We start from the raw sequence: 22,827 nt of genomic DNA, 5'->3' as shown, positions 1-22,827 counted from the left end.
CTTTATGTTGCAGTATATTACTACAATCTGCAATGACAGCAGCTGCTAAATCCATCTGTTTTGTGAACTAGTTAAAAAAAAAGAAATTGAATTGATGAATTTGCTAATTTGATAACGCGGTGGCTAATGACACTCCAGGAGTGGATATAAGGGACAAACAATTCTTAGGCCACACCAATTTAATTTGTTGGTTCTTGGATTTTTTCAGAAAAAATATGAAGCGACATGCATGGCGAAAAAAAAAAAATAGGTCTAGACAATTCCTATTATAGCCCCAAATGCTATGATAGGAGTCATGAAGTCAACACAAAAGGCTGGGTTAATATTCAAACAATGAATTGTGAACTTTTAATCAAACCACACTTACTACATTGATATACATGATGTATGGAAGAAATCTGTAACAACTAGGAAAAAAAGTACTTTCCTCAACTGTTGGGGGCAAAATATGAGCAGTTTTGAGTTGATTCAGAACCAGAACTTTTTCTTTTTTTTAAATCAGAAAAAATGAAGAGGCAAATCCGAGAACAAACAAATTTAATTGGTGTGGCTTTATATCCACTCCGGAATACTTGTCTCTGTGGCAGGCCCAAAACTTTGGTTTTGGTGGGTGTTTGGGGCTTCAGGGGTTAAGTTAAAGTTTTAACCCCGGGCTTCAAGTTTAACTTAGTGGATGTCAAAAAGGCTGACAATCACAAAACAACACAGAACTCCCACAAATTTTCAACATGGACACGATACAAGGCAGGCAGTTTTAGAAAAATACCCACGTCGAGCTCAGTTAGGTGTCAAGCAAAATGGTTGAAAAAGAAAACCGTAAGTTGCCGTTGAAAGAAAAGAAAACGTTGAAAAGTTCCCATGTCTACAGAGCGGCAAAGTTTGGCTGACCAGCCAAATTGTCAGTATGGCTGAGCTCACTAGAACAGTTCTAGGATCAAATCTCCAACATCCACAGGACTTGATCCATCTATTTATCTATCTATCTATCTATCTATCTATCTATCTATCTATCTATCTATCTATCTATCTATCTATCTATCTATCTATCTATCTATCTATCTATCTATCTATCTATCTATCTATCTATCTATCTATCTATCTATTTATCTATCTATCTATCTACAGTATCTATCTATCTATCTAAAAGTATCTATCTATCTCTATATACATGTATGTGTGTGTTTGTGTGTGTGTTGTCTTGTCATCCTGTGAAGACAGTCTGAGCTTTCCTCTCAGTTTTAGGTCGCCCAAGGTTGGTCAGGTCATGCTTGAGTCCTGGATCCTGACCCCACGTTGCCCAGTGTGTTGGAATGTGTAACTGAGAGGTCCAATGGGAGAGCGTGCACCGGTATCATTGATATATTGAGGTCAGGGTCTGAGTGAGGTCTTTGTTCTTCAAGGGACCGCCTTTAGGCTCTCCCTGAAAGCTGAAGAATCAGCTTTTGTGAACTTCAAGTTATTTGTTCAATTTTGTTCTCAGGTTGTTTTGCAGAGAAAGTTCAAATTAACATTTATTGCATTTTGAATAGCATTTCTATTCATCAATCACTTTGTAACAAGATTTTCTGACAGTCCTTGAATCACTGATAGTTAAAATACATCACAATTGTCTGGCATCCTAACATCTACTCTGAGAATTAGACACCTGGATACAAGACATATCAGCCAGTGAGAAAAGATCACAATTTTCTAGCCTAACATCTGCTTGGAGAATTCAGACACTGACATAAGGCAAGGGAATGATGGCACCAGCCTAGATGCCAGACTGCAGTGCAACACAATACTCCCTTCAGCTAGCTGGGGGAAACATGCCTGCCTTCCTGCCCCATCCCAGACATGCCAGGGTTGGAACTCCATCCTAGCGGTTCTCTATGTTTACAGACAAAAAGAAAACTACTCTCCTCTTACATCTCCTCTAACACTGTTGCAATTTCAATAAATCACAACATCACAAAACCCACACATTATAGGAAAAGTGGGACCATTCATCTTCCACTGTCTCGGAAAAAGGAGTACTGGCAAAGGGCAACATGCAATATAAGGTATATCAAGGAGGTTAGAGGGAGAGTTTGTTCTGTTGTGAAAAAAATTTGAACTGAAACCTAAGGCTACAGTGTGGGTGTTTCAGTTTCAGTGTGATCAAAATTTAGACCAACTGCAGGAAAGTGGCAGGGTTCCTATACCAGGAGCTTTGTTCCGCATTAGTTCAAGTCCTCAAGGGACGTCCCAAGAGATGCTGGCAGGATAAGGCCACTAGTCTAGGGTGACCTGTACCTAACCGTAGGTCTATCTATCCTGAATAGAACTGAAATGAAATGTAGCTTATAGTTACAAGGCAACATTCTCCAAAATTGAGTTGATATAATAAAGTTGAGTTCCTGGTTATACTTCAGGTTGGCAGGTTTGGCTTTGTTAGATTTCTTGTGAGAGCCCACCAGACCATCGGCCATCTGGTCCTGCACATCAATCTCAATGACCACTAGTGATGCATACCGGTTCACTGGACTTGGATCCAGACTTGTAAGAATGTTTAGGTTCAAGTCCAAAAAAACCTAAAAGTCAAGAACCGAGTCCGGACTTATTACCATAAAAGACCATTTCACATACCCCTTTTCTTTCCAAACCACCTAAAACCTTCCGTAGATTGTAAAATATTTGCTGCAAACTGATGAAGAAAACATTGCCATCGGGCATCGTCAAGTACCAGCCTCCATGTTATGTGGCCAAAGTTTTACCCAGATAACATTGCAAGGTTGCCAACATGCAATTTTGTACATGTCATGGGTTTAGGTCCGGACTTGTGAACCTAAACCTCTGGACTTGAATCCGACCTGAACCTAAAATTGAGTTTAGGTATGCATCACTAATGACCACTTCTGTTAGTTTTCCTCTTCACAATACCCTTGCTCTTTGCGAAAGCCGCAAAGCTTAAGGATCCTTAAGGATCAGATAGTGTGCAATTCTATATGAGTTTAGACCACTTTTCTAGTGACCTAACCTTTCCCCCAGCCCCCAACTGCACACTGAGATATTACAATGGGCCCAGTGTGCCATGCCTGGCATCCAGGCTAGATTAGTCCATGGAGGTGTATACATTGTACCTCCATGATCAGTCCCAGATACAGTACCAGATTAAATCAAATCTTCTATCAGGTTTAAATACTGCTGCACCACGATATGCACAAATAACTAGTGTACAAATACATATGCCGAGCAATACAGGAAACCAAACACACTTTAGGTATTCCAGATGCACACGGGAGCATATGGAAGTTTAACCGAACTGTCAAGTTAGCAGTGGTTAAGGACACTGTGGTGGCAGGTACCCTGCCCTGCTGGCGCACTGTGCCACCAACGTAGGGCTGGCTGAGTGACTGACTGACTGATCATGAGTGATTAGACCCAAGCAATGCCAAAGAAAGCATGTCACATGAATATGCCATAACGTTACTACACAGACCTTCTGATTACAGGTTTCATTCATCCTTTAGAAGAGCAGGTCCGAAACCTGAATTTCTCAGTTTTCATGGGATGTTTGGTCAACGTCACAGTGCATCAGAAGTTTGCCTGTTGCAGACAATATCTTTTCAGGCACAACATTTGAAAACTACAGTGTCAACCTTAAATATGCAAATACGAATATTGAGCCTTCAGTTATGTGAATGGGAAAACACTTCTCAATATACATTGACATGTACATGTAAGTAGAGACAGAGCACAACATGTTTAATAATATTGGCAAAGTTTGCACTGTAGTAGTATTATTAGCAGCAAAATGTGATGACTTTTGAATGCATTGGAACCCCCAGGCTGAATGTGTTCATCAGGGTTTTCTGTCAGCTAGGGGCTAACTGAGGACACTTGGGAGCACTCTGATACAAATTAATCTGTCACACCTTGTTACAAGCTAATCCTTAAGTAAATACAGGCAGCAGCTAACCCAGCCTGAAACAGCTTCTGGTGTTAGCAGTAGCAAGACTAGTACAGTGGAGATAAGGAAAAGAGCAATTTTTATGCTGATGCAAAATCTTGAAGTGAAGAGTCACGAGGTGATAGTGGCATGAGAGGGCAAAAACTAGGATTATGAAGTAATTTGTCATCATTCATGACATCATAGATGACTTATTCCTATTGGATTTCTAACTGCATGGAATGAAATTGACAAAACATGGTCCTTTTTGGGTACAAGACTGCCATACAATACTTTTTGATAATTTAGAACTTTGGCTTTGACCTATATTAGGCAGACATAAGAATACTACTTTTGCCATGTATCCAGCCATCTCTGGCCACCATCGCTGAGCACCGAGTATAACATCACGCCAAGTGTACACTAAGACCTCAAGCTTCTGACAATGACAATCCGCATGAAATACTGTGACCTGAATGACCTGAAAGTACTTGTGCCTGAAATGTGTGTGCCATCTGCAAACTCGTTTGTGCTTTTGGAAGGTACTTGGCAGAATGTCCTGTCTTGTATGTTTTGTGTCTTGAGACTGTGGTGAATGTGAGATGGTATGCTTGCCTATGGAGCCTTGGGACGACCCTCCTATAGGACATTCTACTTTCAAAGACTCGTTTGCTCTGAACTGTGGTTGAACCTACATGGTCACTGATTGTTGGCTCGTTCTCATTGAAATGTACAAAATGGTGATTTTTTGGGTCGAAAAATCGATGATCTGTTTTTTTAGGCAAACCTACCTTATTTTTTAGGAGAACATCTCAATTAATGATTACCAAAAAAGGACAGCTTAAATGCCATGGGAAGTTACCAAAAATTTATGCACTTAGATAAGACATATGTAAACAATGCAATTTTAGTGCGGCAAAAACGCTGGAACATGAGCATGAATTAGGTGTACGATAAAGTTTGTATTCATGACATCACCTCAAAAGCCATTAGTTTAGGCGTCAGTATCTATGAAAGTACTTCTGTCAACCCATTATTTACTGGTAAATATACACGTATCGATCACATAAAGATATCTAAGTGTAGTGTACAGAAGTACCAAAAATAACTTTGGAAGCAAAGAAGAGTAGAACATTTGAGTCTGTTGACGCCACAGAGGGTTATTTTTCTTCGGATTCATATTTTTTCTACTTTATTTCCAACTATTATGTTTATGGTGTATTGGGAAGGGAAATTCAATCTCTTGTTACGTCTTTTGCACTACAGGTGTAACTTCCGTTACCGGTAACGGATGTTACAAAACGGACGTTTTTGTTTATTTCTCCAAGAAGACCTGCAGTTTTTATCTTCATCCTTTGAGAACAAGGGGGCATAAGTACGGACATTTTAAAACTGGGCGACTTTTTATATACCAGGTGAAGAAACTAAAATTGAAAGTAAAAACAACGGTAACGGATGTTACATTCATTACTGTAAAACAATTTGTTCAGCGTTGTTCAGCGTTGAACAATTTGTTCAAGTTGGCTACAAATAACAGCACACACTCTTTTCTTCTTCTCTTAGAAACCTAGAAAACTTGCTAAAAGTCATCAAAATGGCAATTTCTTGTCTTATATGTGACTCTATCTAAACTGCACGACCGTCTTACTTGAGCGGTAACGGATGTTACAGAACTTGGCGACAGGTATGAACCACCTCGTATGACGTACAAGAATAGTGACAGGAGCGATCTGACTTGATCAGTCAGAGTACCTGGCCATCCGACTACACCAGGCAGAAAACTACTGCCGTAATCAAATTGCTACGTTTTAGGTTGCTTTTTAAAGTTTCTATTTCGTCTCAGGCGACAGCCGCTTTTTAGGGGGAGAAATCCAATCCGCGACCATAATTTCTCTGAAGTCATCAATCAAACCTAGGTTTGTGGTACATTTTTCGTGAAACAGTAAGTGTAGTGGGAAAGTGAAGAAAGCAACGATGAAATCCATGATTTGGCTCATACCTAGACTTAGTCGTAAATAGTGGCGACAGCATTTTGTACAATTTGAATGAGAACGAGTGTGTTACAGAAATGTTGTTGCTATATATTGAGAGCGAAAGCGAAATAAAGGTGCTCAGGCTAGTATAAGATGCGGTTGAACAGCAAAATCTGCATCAAACATTTTAAGAAACAAGAGTTCCAAAATCTCATACCTCCATGAAATATGGGCTTCAGATGTAAATTTATTCTTTAAGGCTACACCAATTTCATTTGTTGCTTCTCGGATTGCCCTGTCCATTTTTTTCTGATTTGCAAAAAAAAAAAAAATTTTGGTTCTAAACTACAAAATGCTCAGACATATTTTGGCCCTAATGGTTGAAAAAGTCCTTTTCTTCCTAGTCCTTAAGTTTTTCAATGTAACATTGCAATTTTGTTTCCGTAAAGTACAAAATCTATTGTTTTAATTATTAACCAGCCTGGTATGTTTACTTCATGGCTCATATTGTAATGTTTCTGGCTATTATGGGGTGACTTGGCCTGTTTTTTTTTCGCCTGTCACTCCTGATTTTTTTTTAAATTCTGAGAAACAATAAATCCTGGAATCACACAATTTCCTCAATAATTATGTAAATGAAGTCATCTTTCGCAATAATAATATACATCTCTGTCTAAGCTACCACATACCAAAAATGAAGAAAATACATTGTTCCTTTGTGAATTTATCTGCTCTGAAAGGTTTCGACAGAAACCCCCTGTAGTTCCAGAACAGGCTGCTAGGGGGACCAAACCCTAACCACTTATTACTGGCAGGAAAAGCTATCCACCATTCAAAAATCAAGACCATAGCATGTCCAGGACAAAAGATACAAAATACGGAAGTTGTGCTGCAGTACCAAGGTCAGCCACCAGGAGGCCCAAAATTGACCTTGACCTTTGCCTACATGTACCCAACACCATCCATCCAAAGGTTCAAATGTTATGCTGGCTACAAATGTGCGGAAACACAAACACACAGACAGACACACAGACACACACACAGACAGGCACGCCAAAAACAATACCTCTATATTTTTCATGGAGTTAAAAATCTGACTCCAGGTTCAAATCCCCAGAGCCAGGAGACTAGTATACTACTTGCCTCTTCTGTTTCAGTGGTTCCCACCCTGGCCCTGTCAGTAATGGCAAAATTTGCAGCACAGGGATAGCAAACACATATGTCATGTAGGACAAGTGTGAGTCCACTCTCTAACATCATAAAATAAATAAGGCATTGCAAATCCCTTCATATTTTGCATTTGGATGGAGAATTCTGCATATGGGATGCAGAATTCTGCATTTAGATTGCAGAATTCTGCATTTGGGTTGCAGAATTCTGCACCTGAATGCAGAATTCTGTGCAGAATTCTGCAACCGAATGCAGAATTCTGCACCTGAATGCAGAATTCTGCGCAGAATTCTGCATCCGAATGCAGAATTCTGCAGAACTGACCTAGTCCCAGGGGACCTATCGATGATACCTACGTAACTTTCAGCGAGTAATATAACATATTCTACAATATTAAGTCTCCTTGTCAAACTATGTCTTAATGGTGAAAGGTAGTCCGGAATTAGAGTGTCAGTCCGGAATTAAAGTGTCGCCTGTTATTTATGAAATAACATTTAAACATTACATGTTTGTCATGTAGAGCAAAACATAATGTCTAGTACATGTATGTTCCCTTCAATGTTGTATTGGGTAGTCTAGTCTAGTGGTTGATTTTATTATGTACTTCTCATATAATCTAATATGGATGTTTCTACTGATGAGGCCACACCAATTTAATTTCTTGGTTAACGGATTTTTCTAGAAAAATAATGGAGCGGGCGGGCGAAAAAAATAAAAACAGGCCTAGGCATCCTATTATGGCCCAAAATGGCACGATAGTAGCCATGAAGTCAACACACCAGGCTGGTTCAAAATTTAAACAATGAATTTCGAACTTTTAATGATACCACACACTGCAAGATGGAATAACTGCAACAACTAGGATGAAAAGGACGGTTTTCAACTGTTCAGGGCAAAATATGAGCATTTTGCAGTTGATTCTGAATTTTCAATTTTATTTGCAAATCAGAAAAAATGAGGCCGGCGAATCCGTTAACCTAGAAATTAAATTGGTGTGGCCTGATGAGGAACAATAAATACAACTTGGTACCTGAAATCTGTGGCTCTGTCTCAAGTTTGTTCCATTATCTTCAGGTCTATACCAACAGTAGTGTTTGACCTGTGCCTGAGCTCTTCTAGATTTGTTAAACATACATGTATGTCACACTAAAGTGAACCAAGGCATCAAAACAAACAGCTTTAATTTCAATCAAAATCATTATAACTGTAACAGTCAAACTTGTCAAGTGACCACCTCTGTAAGTCAGCCATCTGGTCATAATGATAATTTTTTCTTGGTCCCAATGTTTTCCCCAAAGATGTAAGCATTAAGGGTCTTGCCTATGCTGACCACTTGTCCAACACAACCGCCACTGGCACTATTTGGGACCGCACATAGCCCAATCTCTGCCTATGATGACCACATCATTTTCAAGTGTGTGGCGGAAAACAAATTTTAACGTGAAATCAGCTAGTTTGCCATTGATTTTGACAGCATGACTGTTGTATGGGGGTCAGTCTAACTCTGTGTCTTGTCTTGTAGTGATGTTTTTAGTATCAAGAAGACCACTTTCTTTGGCCCCCTGGATGTTCACCTTAGAAAAGTTTGACTGTATAATATATCGCCTCAAAAATTATGTTCAGCTGCAAATCTGAAGTTAGTTTGTTTTAAACACATCACTCTTACTAGATCTGGAAGCACCATACAATGCAGTCATATACTGTGGAGCTATGTCATCACAATTCTGTGTGACTGTGTTTTGGAGAAGTCTTGAATCTATAATGTACTGCAGTAAGTACTGTTTTTATTTACACTCATCCACAGCTAAAATGTTTGAAAAACTGAAATATACTGAAGTCCAATTATGTGTCTAGTGAAGCCAAAACTGCAATAAAATAAACATTTGATAATTTTCTTTCTAACCTTCTTCTCTAGTAGATTGCAAGTGTTACCGGTACATGCTGGTTCTAGCCAGAATTTTGCTGTAACAGTTTATGACAATCAAAAAATTTGCCCATCATCTTTCACAGACAAAAATTGATGTGTTAGGATATAGAAAGAGATGTTGTTAAACTAAGCTTCATTTACCAGCAAAATTTGCCCCTCAACATCCAGATTTCAAGATTTTGCAATTTTTCCCCCAAAAGCACCCCCCTCCTAGGCGCTTGACATTATGTTACATGTTATAATTACATGTAGGTCAAACAGAATTAATATGTGAAAAAAAAATTCAGGCTGGATACTAGATAGAACACTGGTTCCATGTATTTGTATAAGGCCACAGCAAGTAATTTTTATGGATGACATCAGCGCGCGCATTAATTTTCGGCTGATTTTGAAAAAAAAAAAAAGAAATTTTGTTGCCTTCTGACAGTGGTCAACATGCCAAAAATAGGCAAAGATGTCTGTTGCCATGCCGGAAGGTGGATGGCAGATAACTATAAAGAGAGAAGAGAAGACTCTGACTTAAGTTTTATTCTTATTTTGTTGTAGTGATATGATTGTGATGCTGGCTGTGTATATGCGATGTTCCCACTGACTCAAAACCATTTGTACCATAATTGAGTCAAAATTTTAAGATATGTAGAAACCTTGTTTTTTTTTCGGGCTGTCTTGTTTTTTTCGCCCGCTCGCATTAGAATTGGAGTCTGCGGAGGATGTCATCCATAAAATATACTTGCTGTGGCCTAATTATGGTTCCTTGTATACGATGATGAGTTAGTACTTGTAGAAGCCCTCCCCTGTCTTCTTCCCATGTTTCCCTGCTGCCACCAGCTCATTCACCAACTGACTGGGAGCAAACAGCGGGTTGTCTGGTTCCAACTCGTGCCAACCTGAAGGGTAAAGGTGAAACAAGATTTAATGAAAATTTTTCAACAAATGCTCCTGCAGTTCAAGAATGAGGGACCCAAACTCATGTCACTTCTTTCCTATCCCAAGAGCTATCTGTCATCCAAAATTCGTGATCCTAGCATGTCCAGATCACGAGATATCAAAACTGAAAGTTCTGCTGCAGTACCTAGGAAATAGCCTGGTTACCAAACCTATTATAGCTCCCGAGTCCTACATGTACATCCTCTCCGCAAATATTGCGTAGGACTCGGGAGCTATAATAGGTTTGGTAACCAGGCTACCTAGGAAAGCCAATAGGGGAACAAAATCTAATCATTTCTAGGTCTCATGAAGACCTACCCACCTACCAAGTTTCATTGAAATCCATCCACCGCTTCTCGAGTTATCTTGCTAAACCACAAACAGACACGCACACACACAAACACACACACACACAGACAAACGCTACCGAAAACATATTTAACCTTCTTGGCGAAGGTAATATAGTGGCATTTAAAACACGCCTCGGCGACGTGATTCTCTTTTTACGTATGATAATAATAATAATCACGGTGTCTGTTTTGGTTATTGTTGATGGAGGTGCTTGTTTATGTATGTGAGTGAGTCATACGTTTCTCATGAGGATTCATGACCCTATCACGTCCAGATCACGAGATATCAAGAGCAGATGTTCCACTGCAGTGCCAAGGGAAGCCACTAGGGGGCCAAAAATCTCATCATTTCCAAATATAGTCACACCCTACCAACACACCAAGTATGAAACCAATCCATCCAGCCGTTCTTGAATTATCTTGTTGACAAAATTTAGTTCCCTAGGGAATGCATTCGTGGAATTCTAAGAATATTTTCAACTCAATCGCAGTACTATACCAACGGCTCCGCCCCTGAGGCATCACAAAAAACCTTACAGAACACAGTATGGAACCACGTTGATTGTGTAATCTAGGTTTTCAGTCAAAACACTGTCTGATTAATATGTTTGTTACAACCGTCTTAACATGAGAGGAAAAGTACACACAATCACAATTTTACCATCAAAAGAAAGCTGAAATATCATGATAGAATTCAGTTCTTATTTCTGTTTACTTAACGTAAAGAAGTAAAAAACGTAAATTATCACTAAGTTTTGAAGACAGCAAAACTACAGCGTTTAGATCAATACGTAGTGCATAAAAAAATAATTATTAAATATATATTATGATATTCCTGTGACTTGCAAAGGACTAAGATGATGACTTTTTGGTATCACAGGTACATGTACTTAATTTTATCTATTTATAATGTAGACTACATTGTATATTATGTTCTGAACATACATGTATGTTATACTTTGTATATGTATGTACACTTTAGATTATCGATTTTTATCTGTATTTGTGTCAAAATGCTTAATGTAAAAATCAAATGTTGATTTTTACAAAACATTTAGACACAAAATTAATACCACGTGTTACATTATCTTGTATTCTTCTGTTTGTTGATTTAAATGGTGATAATAAAATGAAATTGATACGTACCATCCATGATGAACTTGCATGTATCCAGTCCGACATAGTCTAGCAGCTCAAACGGCCCCATGGGATATCCTGCTCCCAGCTTCATGGCAACATCCAGATCCTCCTTACTGCCATCACCTGGGGTCAGAAGGGGTTTCATTTTCTTAGATTGCCACACATTCACAAATACTAGCCGAACGCCCTCCAACTATCGGCCAACTATAGGACCTGGTACAAGTACAAAAAGGAAAGTCGGCACACTGTATGTCAGCTGTGTCTGCTGGTGTTAGTGAATTCAGACCGGGTGCTTAATGCAGTTTTAGGGTTTGATTACTTTTTAGCTTGAAATATTACTGCAAAGGGCTTTCCCTTAACAACATACAGCAGAGCTCGAGATAGTCCTGCATATGTTGGTTAGTGGCTTAGTGCAGGTATTAAAAAATTTCTGATGTCCACCTAACCTGCACTGGTACATTTATGTATTGAAATGGTATCTGAACAGTTTTTAGTGTCATCCATAATAAAATTCTGAGTGGTGCAGGTAACACTTAATTAGGCAGGCAATTATTAAATGTTATGTGCACCAAAAAGGTATTCTGAGCCCTGCAGAGGTATGTTATTTGTGTAACTGACCTCTCTCATATAACCTGACAGCCTCCATGAGGTAGGGAACCAGCAACCTGTTCACTAGGAAACCTGGGGTGTCCTGGGAGGGAGGGAAATAACAACATGTAGTTACATGTACCTCAATGAAAATTGGAGGTATTGTTTTTGGTTTGTCTGTGTGTCTGTGTGTGTGTGTGTGTGTGTGTGTGTGTGTGTGTGTGTGTGTGTGTCTGTGTGTCTGTGTGTATGTGTGTGTCTGTCTGTGTGTCTGTGTGTGTAATCACTTCATCTGGCAGTGCTTGGTGTTTTCAAAGGTATTTTTTGTTACATGACCTCCTTGATACTGACAGCTGTTGTTTTCCACGTTCATTATATGATAAAGAGGGGGAGTGCAAATTAAAGGGGATTGCTCAAGGTCTATGACCTCCAAATTCTTGTTTCTCCTGCACTTTGATAGTACATGACTTGTGCACCAGTGTTCTAGCTATAGATGGTCTGAAATTTTGTTTGACATAACACTATGACATTGTACATGTACAGCACAAGCTCAATGATCCTTGTAAAGTTTGGGTGCATGCTTCCCAGGAAAATTTTTTAATCTTCACCATCTGAAATGCTATTTCCTGCATTTTAACTTATTTTTAAGGAAATGTTTTGCAGGTAGGCTAGGCTTATTTAGTGACAATTTCTCTTTCCATGTCTTTACACGCCCCATTTTTGTTCATCAAAGATAACCGAATTTCAAAATCTTTATTTTTATGAGAGCCAAAATTCTGTGAAATAACTGAGGGATTCAACGCTGGCTACAACACTGGTATGCACAAAATATAGTATACACATACATTAGGCAAACATACATCTATAGAAACATAGCAATCAATACTTTACACATTATTGGTTAAATCCAATAGGTCACACCAATTTAATTTGTTGATTCTCAGATTTGCCTCTTCATTTTTTTTTTGATTTGAAAAAAAAAAATTCTAGTTCTGAATCAACTCAAAAATGCTCATATTTTGTTCCTAACAGTTGATGAGGAAAGTCCCTTTCTTCCTCTACTAGTCTTTACAGTTTGTCCATCTATCAATGCAGTGGTTTGATTAAAAGTTCAAATATTAAGTTCATTGTTTAAATATTAACCCAGCCTTTTGTGTTGACTTCATGGCTATAATCATAGTATTTGGGGCTATAATAGGATGCCTAGACCTGTTTTTATTTTTATTTTTTTCGCCCTGTCGCTTCATATTTTTTCTGAACCAACAAAGTGGTGTGGCCTTAACATCAAAAATTTTTATGAAGCAAGTTTAAAGTGTAATTTCCAACCCAAGAAATTGGACTCACCCAAATTTTCGACTGTACAACTCCGATCCAGTCTTTGTCAAGGAATGAACAATCCACCGCTTCCGTGACATCACGCAGATAGCACACGTGACTCTGTGAGCTCATAGGTTGCATAGGCGCCACAGACTTTCTGCAACCTATGATCCACTGCTCACGGAGTCACGTGTGTTATCTGCGTGACGTCACGGAAGCGGTGGATTGCTCATTCCTTGACAAAGACTGGATCGGAGTTGTACAGTCGAAAATTTGGGTGAGTCCAATTTCTTGTGTTGGATATTACAGTTTAATCTTGCTTCATAATGATTTCTACCAAGTTGAACACCATTTTTTGACATCTCTTTTTGTAGCTAGTTTGTTGCTGAAATGTTTCCCTACCTTACAGGTGACGGGGTGTTTCCCCAGAGCTCTGCTGAACTCCATCAGACACTCGTACACGGCTTGACTGGTCCCAGGAGCGCGAACAACCTACAGGTGGAACAGACTCTGGTGATGCCAGCCATGGCTAGAGTTCAGGGCTCCAAATATTTGGTTTTCCATTTTCTGCAATACTGTGAATCACTTTATGTTTGCGGTCTGAGAAAATATATATTGAGTTTATTGACTTCGTTCACAATTCAGTAATTAAAAATACATGGCAGCTTCATTTGTGTACAAAGATGCTGAATTGCGCATTTTACATGATTAACATGATAACAAATCAATATCTATATTACAAGATCAAAAAAATGGACATGTCGCAGAATACATTTGCAGTCGTAGCAGGTACAGCAAGAAGAAAGTTGAGGAATTGTTTCTTCACAGTCATGATAAGTTCCCAGTACTACAGAAGTGATCACGAAAACCATGAATAAAAAAATACTGCAAAATTGTGATTTACTGTGTACTAGTATGTGACTCATATTCATAAAACTCTTTTCCTTCGCAAAAATACATGTCTCATTAGTATTATGGAGCACTTTTACACTTTAATTTCCAACACAAGAAATTGTACAGTCCAAAATTTGGGTAAGTCCAACTTCAAGTGTAGGATATTAGTTATTACAGATTTAACTTAAATTTCTTAAGACTTTTACAAATTTAAACTGAATAGTGTTACAAATAAGCATTTTCAAGACTACATGTCATAATCTTTTTTGCAAGCCCTAAATTTTCTTGACAACTCGCACTTGGTTCTCATGAATAAAGAGTGATTCAAACAAACAAACAAACAAACAAACAAACAAACCTCCACAAGTTTCATGATAGGGACAGGGTTGAAGAAGTGCAGTCCAGCGAACTTGTCCTGACGTGTTGTACTGTTGGCAATGGCAGTGATGGGCAGGGATGACGTGTTACTGGCAAAGATGGTCTTCCTGGAGACAAGACAATACTACTGGTCATCCTTCAGCCCTACAAATATTGAGTGACAAGGCCACACATATTTAATTTGTTGTTTCTCGGATTCGTCCTGTCCACAGTTGAATAACTATTACTAAGGGACAGCTGGCTAGAGATTATTAGAACTGTTTTGGATACACAAATCCTCTGAGTCCAACTCTACTAGTCAGTAGACTCACGCAGGTGCAAATTTGTCCAGTGTTTTGAAGAGTTCCTGTTTGACAGCCAGGTTCTCCACTATGGCCTCCACCACCAGGTCAGCTGTCACCACAGCCTTGGCTGGCTCTGTGGTTATCTCGATGTTAGCCATGGTGGTGCTGATGAACTCTTGGCCTTTCTGGTGAGAAAATAAGAAGAATAACACTTATTGTAGTTCATGATGCTTGTAATGGTCTTTAGGGTTCGAAATACCAACTGCATGTACACGTACAGGTTTGTACCCTCTGTACTCTCTGTAAACTGAAGCTGTGCAGGTATGTCTACCTGCACCTACATTGTACTAGTACATGTACTACATGATGTACATGTATACATAATATAACATGCACTTTTATCCATATGTAAAGGAATATACATTGTAAATGTACTGTTTTTTAAACTTAACTTACATATACAGGTGCAAGTGGATTTTCCATTGCTGAATTGACTTGCTATGAAATATAAAAGAAATAATGGCAATGGGCCAATGGCTTTCGAAAAAGTTCTTAGTCATCATCATCATCATTCATCCTCCATAATAGAGGTGCACGTGGAGCATACAGTTAGCTCGCCAAAGTTTTTAGTATGATCCATTATTAGTTCCTAAATTCCTAATAAGTTCCTAAAAGTGGTGCAGGTTCTAGTAATTGTCCTGAAATGTTGCAGGAAAACGTATTTTTGAATTTGAGCTCTGGTCTTGTTAATCAATTAAATTAGGATACAGTATAAGGGATTCACAAGTTTATACCAAAACAGTGTTCGAAATACCTGTCTGCAGTCTGCAATCTGCAGATAGATTTTCAAGATTGCAGAAGAAAAATTTATACAATCTGCAATTTTGCAGAAGGAAAAATAGACTTCAGATTCAATAGTTTTCAATTTAGCAAACTAGCACTCTCAGGTCCCATCAAGGACAGACAACACTTGAGCTCCTGTTCTGAAACAACAGGAGCTTCTTCACTAATTTGCATCATCCTTGTCTTGACTTGTCTAACTTTTGTTTCCTTTTTGACTTCCAAAAATTTATTTGTCTTCACTCATTTGCATATCAATCAATAGTTTTTGCTTATAAACCTGCAGTTCCCCTTCAGTCTCTTAGTGTCACTGATGATAAAGGTAATAGTCTGACTGTTTTATGTAGCACCAAAATTATATACAGCTACTTGAGTAACTGTTTTTTGTGTCTTTTATTAGTATGTTTTTGCAGAAAGTATTTCCAAATTGCAGAACAAAACTTTGACTCTTCTGCAATATTGCAGAGCACTGAAAAAAAGTATTTCGACCACTGCCAAAACTAGTAGTACAAAATTATTATCTCCTTTGCTCTGGGATATTTTGAGGTAAAACTGAAGCAAGATGAAAACTAACATTTGGTAGAAATTTTAAAATCTGTCATTATTTTCTGTTGCCACTAGTTCAGCATTATAATGGTTAGAAAAATTACCTCAGGTTCATCTGCAAACTTCTTCTTGACGACTCTCTGTAAGCTCTTCTGTATGCCTGCCTGGGCCTTCTCCAGGATGTCTGCAGCCGTGTCACACAGAACTACCTTGTGGCCTGTCGCAGCTGCAACCTGCCAGGATATACATGTATGTATATATTGTAGTCCAGGGCTGAAGATACTGTAATTCCTGATTTTTTCACCGTACTGTTATGTTCACTGTTTTCACTATCACTTCTGTACCGTGAACTTATTATTACTGTTAACAAATAATTCCTGGACTGGCCACTGTGAATATATACATTGCAGTTCCATGAACACTCCATTTTCCTTAGACAGTGAACTTTTGCTACCATGAACATGAAGTAAATTACAGTACTGGGTGCATGTGTTAAGAAATTGTAAATGTCAATAGTTGGATAATTTCTTCAAACCTTAAGAGTTAACTGAATACAGGAAGAATGCAATGTTAACTTAGTAATAGTATATACAAATTTGACTACCTTATTAGCAGTTCATAAGTTTACTTAATGCACCATAATTGTATGATGAGTCAACATAAAACGATATTTTCAAATCATATTGAGGCACCTCACAGTACATTTCAAGTTGCTACACAACGGGTCAGCATTTGTTTACATTTGCAGTACGTCATTATGTACATAACGTTACATCTGTCCCCATTTCGCAACTGCACTAGCTAGTAACAGCCAGGTGTACTTATTCAGCCGTGTGCTCTAGGAAACACATCGGCTTTAAGTATGTTAATCAAATACTGCTGCTATGGACATAAGGGCAGGATGACTGTTAATGTTAAATCACACATCACCTAAGGGCAAATCATGTTTTCAAACAAAATTTCTGAAAGTCGTTTTTAATACCTGTGTGTATGTATACTATGACATTGCCACGTTTAATACAACGCTATGTGCGCTATTGTTAGCTTCTACAGTCTTAGTACTGATGTCAGGATCAAACCACTAAAACACACAGTACACATGTACATGACAACAACACGTCAGTTAAAGTAGCACTTTATGAAGAAAAAAAACTAAAGGGGGAGGGGCCGACCGACCACTGCACGCGCCACGTTCCCCCCGTGTGTCCACCCTTTAGTTTTACACTGACCTGTGCAATCCCCGCGCCCATCTGACCGCTGCCGATGATGGCCAGGTTTTTCACCGTGAGTTTGGTGGCCATCCCGCGCCTGGCGATATAAGTTAGCGCCGACAGAGACATTTCTGTTAGTCCGTGTCCTTGTCAAGAAAGAACGTGGTAACTGGACGAGTCCACTTCAGGGGTTAAAGGTCGACATAGAGTCCAAGTCGTTCAACAACAAACATATTTAGTGCCTGAATAATACGTCTGTAACTTAACAATTATCAAACTATTCTTTATAATACTGTTATTTCTATTAACGTTTCTTTTAATTTTATGTGTTCTTGTTTATATAAAGTGCTGAGTTATGTTTTTTTTAAATAAACAAAGAACGATACGTGTATATTTTAGAAAGGCAGAGAAATGTATGAATTGGCCAGCTGTAGTGGTAAAGACCATGTGTACAGTTTGGAGGAGGGTTTCTTCTTTGAGACACCACCATGGTATGACTGTCCAAAAGCCTACCCTACGGATAAACTAGACGTCTTTCATGCGTCTTTCATCCTCACACAAGTCTTCTTAGTTATTTTGAAAGGTTGGAGGGCGAATTTGCTTGTACGAGATGGTTAATGTCCTGAAAGGAGTGTTGGTTGAATGGTGAGTCCACATCCTAGCTAACGTTAGTATTCTTTCGGTGGAAAGACATTTTGTCAGACTCAGAGCATTACATTTGTAATTGTAATGTCCAGGAGACACGGTCTTGTCACCAAAGAATCTGCTTGGAGATTAGTTCTTAGTTAAACTGCAGAGAGTTACATGTAAATTGTAAAAATCACATGTATCCTGTAGTATAAATTATACTGTGATTTTTACATGTGATTTTTACAATGTACATGTAACTCTCTGCAGTTTAACTAAGAACTGCATACATAACTATTTACATTTTTATACTATAAAAAATGTAAAAAGTTAAATGCAATCAATGTACCAGAGTATCATTAATTCAGTTTACTTTTAATTAGATAGCATAACATGTATGACAGAAAAGATAAAATTTAATGCAGCCATCCATGTTTAGATTGTTCACTGTGGTACTTTCATTGCAATAGAACATTCAGGAGAAATGTGACAGTGAGCTAGTGTACATGTACCTCTGTAGTATCACCCATGTAGATAAATGACTGAATATCATTCACAATTGCAAGTTTCCCATCCCCAGAATGCATTGCGAAAACAGGGGTCTAAACCTCATTTGCATAGGACAGGAAGGCATCGGAATGATCCTGTTGACGTTAAACGGGTTTCTCTTTTTAGCGAACGCCCAAAAATTGTCGCACGAATCTTAAAATTTTTTGTGTGGTCATGTCCAGAGTGTGCTCCCGGGTGTCCATGCCAAGTTTGAAGCGAATCCATCGAGCCGAACTTAAATAAATCGAAATTTACTGGGTTTTTTCTCTTCTTGGCGAACGCCCACTTTACTTCCGGGTTCGCTGCGAACGCCCACTACTCTTTGCAAAATTTTGGCCCTCGCGCAACGCCGGCAAAATCCACCACCACAAATATGTTCCTATATGCTTCCCCTGAATTTCTGACAAGTTTCCGTGCTTTACGAGCTTTTAAAGTACCCATTTTTTGACAAAATATGCGCTGCGACGAGCTCGCCGCCTCGGCGTATACGTTTCACCTGGTCACATGACTTGCGGTCGGGGACTGTTCGGTAATTTCATGATCAGCGGGAGGGAGGACAGGAAGGGCAGAAAAACGCAATCTACCGCACAAAAGGGGCAGAATTTCGTGTTTGTAACATCAAACATAAATGATTTCCTTTCATACATAATTTTCACCTCGGTTCTAGTAGTGACACCGCCGAATAAAGTACGCACTTTTGAAAACTTTTCAAAATACAAAAAGTACCTTATTTGAGGTTTTCCCCGACAAATCCAACGACTACCGACGAATATAGCGAAAACCGGCAAGGAGAATTGCACTACATCGATTCGTACATAAAATGTCGGATGATAATGTTGACGCGTGAAAATAAAGTTAAACTTTAATAAATGAACGTATTTCATGTGTGTATCGTCGATATTGACACGAAGTTGCGGTAAAACGAGAAGACGCAAGGTAAGATAATCTAGGTCACTCACGTCGCGGTGCTCGGTCATGCTGACGGGATGGTCGCCAGCCAGCCGCCGATATCTCAGTGGAACCCCGGCCGAAAATAAATACCCCCGTAAGTATGAACGCAATTCTATTAAATAGATTTATGAGTGGTAAGATGGTAAGGGACTGTACGATATTTACCGGGGAGGGGGGGCCGGTCGTCCGGGGGTAGCTTAAAAAAATTTTTCCTAGGCCCTCCCCCCAGGTCAAAAAAATTTTTCCTAGGCCCTCCCCCCGCCTCAAAAATTTTTTCCTAGGCCCTCCCCCAGGCGTTAATCATAGAGAGTGAAATTTCGTATGGGGAGGACGAGATTTTGATTGAAAATTTTCCCCGCATGAAGCGCCGAAGGCGCGAGCCATCGCGCCGCAGGCGCCACTAGAGCCCGAGTAGGCCCGGCTTTTGGGCGGGGGGGGGCGATGTCCCCCCCCCGGAAAAAATTTTGAATTTCAACCCATGTTTTGCATGTTGAGGGGCAAAATTGGCAGCACAAATTTCGCTGGTACATCGAGCTATTTAAGTCAGTAACGTTACGGTCAGTCAGTTAAATCGAAATAAACCTTTCGTCCACGAACTTCTTCCGCGTCAATTTTATTACAAACAGGGAAACAATATTGCCAAGTTTACGTGTTGTTTTCAATTAATACATAGATATAAATGTTAAAATAGTTCTTGGTTTAAAAAAAATACCAAATTAATCCGTCGACATCCGACATCCACGCCGAGAAGTTTGAGCGAGTTGCGAGGCGGGACCAGCGGGTCACCTTTGACGACGCACGCACACCACTGGGAAGGGTGCGTTGAACGGCGAAAATTAATTTTCAAAATCTTCCGACAAGCCTTCCCTACATTTTTGATCGGTATCGTTTCGATAGCCGCGATTGACACGACTTTAATCCATGTAAATTGGCTGTGTAGTCCAGTTTCGCCGATTCTGGCGAAAATGCAAGATTTTGAAGAGGACTGTGGGAGATTTGGGCGAATACATTATAATAATAGGGATGGATATTATTGGAACGTAAAATTCTGCCGATTCCAATGACCTGCAAATCGCTACGATATGTATGGGACAGACGTTAATCATGTTTTGAAAGTGTATAAAAACGTTGTAGAGTTAAAGGGATCTTGGAAAAAAATTTACCTCGGCCCTCCCCCAAATTAGAATATTTTTTCCTAGGCCCTCCCCCCGGCTCAAAATTTTTTTCCTAGGCCCTCCCCCCTCAGACGACCGGCCCTCCCCCCCCGGTAAATATCGTACAGTCCCTAAGATTTAAAATGGTCCGCAAGTCGTCGTAACGTAGTGAATAACGTTACTAGAGTAGTATAACATGACAGTTGCGCTTCAACTGATGGTCAGTTCTAATGCACTTTCGGCTATAGTTAAACACAGAAATCTTCAACAAATGTTATAGCCATGCCGTTACAAAGGTTCAAATGACACAAATCTTTTTACCTCGTATCACAAATCTATTTAAATATAAACAAATGCCGCAGAAAATTATTTTGTAGCGGGACTATACCAGCCAGTATTACGTTAAAATGATGGGTAGATGTACAAGGCATGGCCTTACAATGATAGGGTTTTTTGGGCGAAGTCTTTGAAATCTTTTGCTGCCCGCCGGTGGGTGGGGCCCGTGCGCGTGCTGCTGTGGGCGTGACGCCGCTGTGTCTGATCAGGACGTGCCGTCGTCTTGACAACACAACGTGGGAAGCAAGCGGCCAGAAGCATTCAATGCTGGAAAGTTTTTATTCCTTTGATTTTGTGACATGAGCAGTAGTTTACTAAACGAGATATTTTTCAAAAACCCTTTCGCTCGCGTCTCAGCAGTCTCGTTGTTGTTTTGGGTTCGGTGTCAAATTTTAAATACGGTAGCACATTAAAATTCCCCGCCCGGTCGAACTTCTCCGCCTCGATCATTTGTTGCTCACTGATGGGGCGGTCAATCAGCGCGGACGTGGTTTACAACGAACGTGGCGAGCGGCGCCGACAAAAATTTAGGGCCCCCTCCGTACTGTAACGTTGCTTTTTTCAGCAGAACAATTTTATAACATGGTAATTGTCGCCGGCGGTGTCACTAGTAGAACCGAGGTGAAAATTATGTAAGAAAGGACATCATTTATGTTTGATGTTACAAACACGAAATTCTGCCCCTTTTGTGCGGTAGATTGCGTTTTTCTGCCCTTCCTGTCCTCCCTCCCGCTGATCATGAAATTACCGAACAGTCCCCGACCGCAAGTCATGTGACCAGGTGAAACGTATACGCCGAGGCGGCGAGCTCGTCGCAGCGCATATTTTGTCAAAAAATGGGTACTTTAAAAGCTCGTAAAGCACGGAAACTTGTCAGAAATGCAGGGGGAGGCATATAGGAACATATTTGTGGTGGTGGATTTTGCCGGCGTTGCGCGAGGGCCGAAATTTTGCAAAGAGTAGTGGGCGTTCGCAGCGAACCCGGAAGTAAAGTGGGCGTTCGCCAAGAAGAGAAAAAACCCAGTAAATTTCGATTTATTTAAGTTCGGCTCGATGGATTCGCTTCAAACTTGGCATGGACACCCGGGAGCACACTCTGGACATGACCACACAAAAAATTTTAAGATTCGTGCGACAATTTTTGGGCTTTCGTGGGCGTTCGCTAAAAAGAGAATGCGACGTTAAACAGCTTGTTTTTCAGTGTGTTTTGAGGTGTTGGGGCATTTTATGATCAACGCACATTAATTAAATTACTATGGGCCGAATCTGACAACAAATAGAGAATGAAGTTTTTGTGTTCTTTTCAACATGGAACATGTGGTTTGTTACGTTACAGCATCAGTATAGCGTTACCACTATAACGTTACAAGCCGCATAACTGTTACATGTATTCCAAAAAAGTTCATGCTTTATTTGTTGTCAGATTCAACCCATAGTAATTTAATTAATGTTGAGCACAAAATGCCCCAACATCTCAAAAAACTGAAAAATAAGCTGTTTAACGTCAATAGGATCATTCCGATGTCTTCCTTACCTATTGCAAATGAGATTTAGACCCCTGTTTTTGCAATGCATTCTGGGGATGGGAAACTTGTCAATTACGAAGATAAACCCAGCACAAACAAACCCAGCTTAAACAAGGACAGGGGGCGTCACCACCTAATACCTGTATATGACTGTCTCTTGTCACGTGATTATCCCATCAAGTCACGTGACAAGAGAACTCCAAGACGAGATCTGAATCGGGTTGATGAA

General features: G+C 39.6%; 1 protein-coding gene across 1 annotated transcript; it reads right to left on the bottom strand.

Moving 5' to 3' along the window:
- Positions 1 to 9,643: 9,643 nt before the first annotated feature.
- LOC109474151 (hydroxyacyl-coenzyme A dehydrogenase, mitochondrial-like) lies at positions 9,644 to 17,655 on the bottom strand. The gene is made up of 8 exons (XM_019774369.1): positions 17,474 to 17,655; positions 16,349 to 16,477; positions 14,886 to 15,043; positions 14,555 to 14,681; positions 13,705 to 13,794; positions 12,016 to 12,088; positions 11,404 to 11,520; positions 9,644 to 9,867 (listed from the first exon to the last, which is right to left on the bottom strand). The coding sequence occupies exons 1-8, from the start codon at positions 17,582 to 17,584 to the stop codon at positions 9,752 to 9,754; spliced, it is 921 nt and encodes a 306-aa protein (XP_019629928.1). The 5' UTR covers positions 17,585 to 17,655; the 3' UTR covers positions 9,644 to 9,751.
- Positions 17,656 to 22,827: the final 5,172 nt, after the last annotated feature.

Source organism: Branchiostoma belcheri, unplaced genomic scaffold (genome assembly GCF_001625305.1).
Source record: "Branchiostoma belcheri isolate BF01 breed outbred unplaced genomic scaffold, Haploidv18h27 scaffold101, whole genome shotgun sequence".
NCBI lineage: Eukaryota > Metazoa > Chordata > Leptocardii > Amphioxiformes > Branchiostomatidae > Branchiostoma > Branchiostoma belcheri.
Note: the sequence above shows the minus strand (reverse complement) of the source record. Positions and strands in the feature narration are given on the sequence as shown.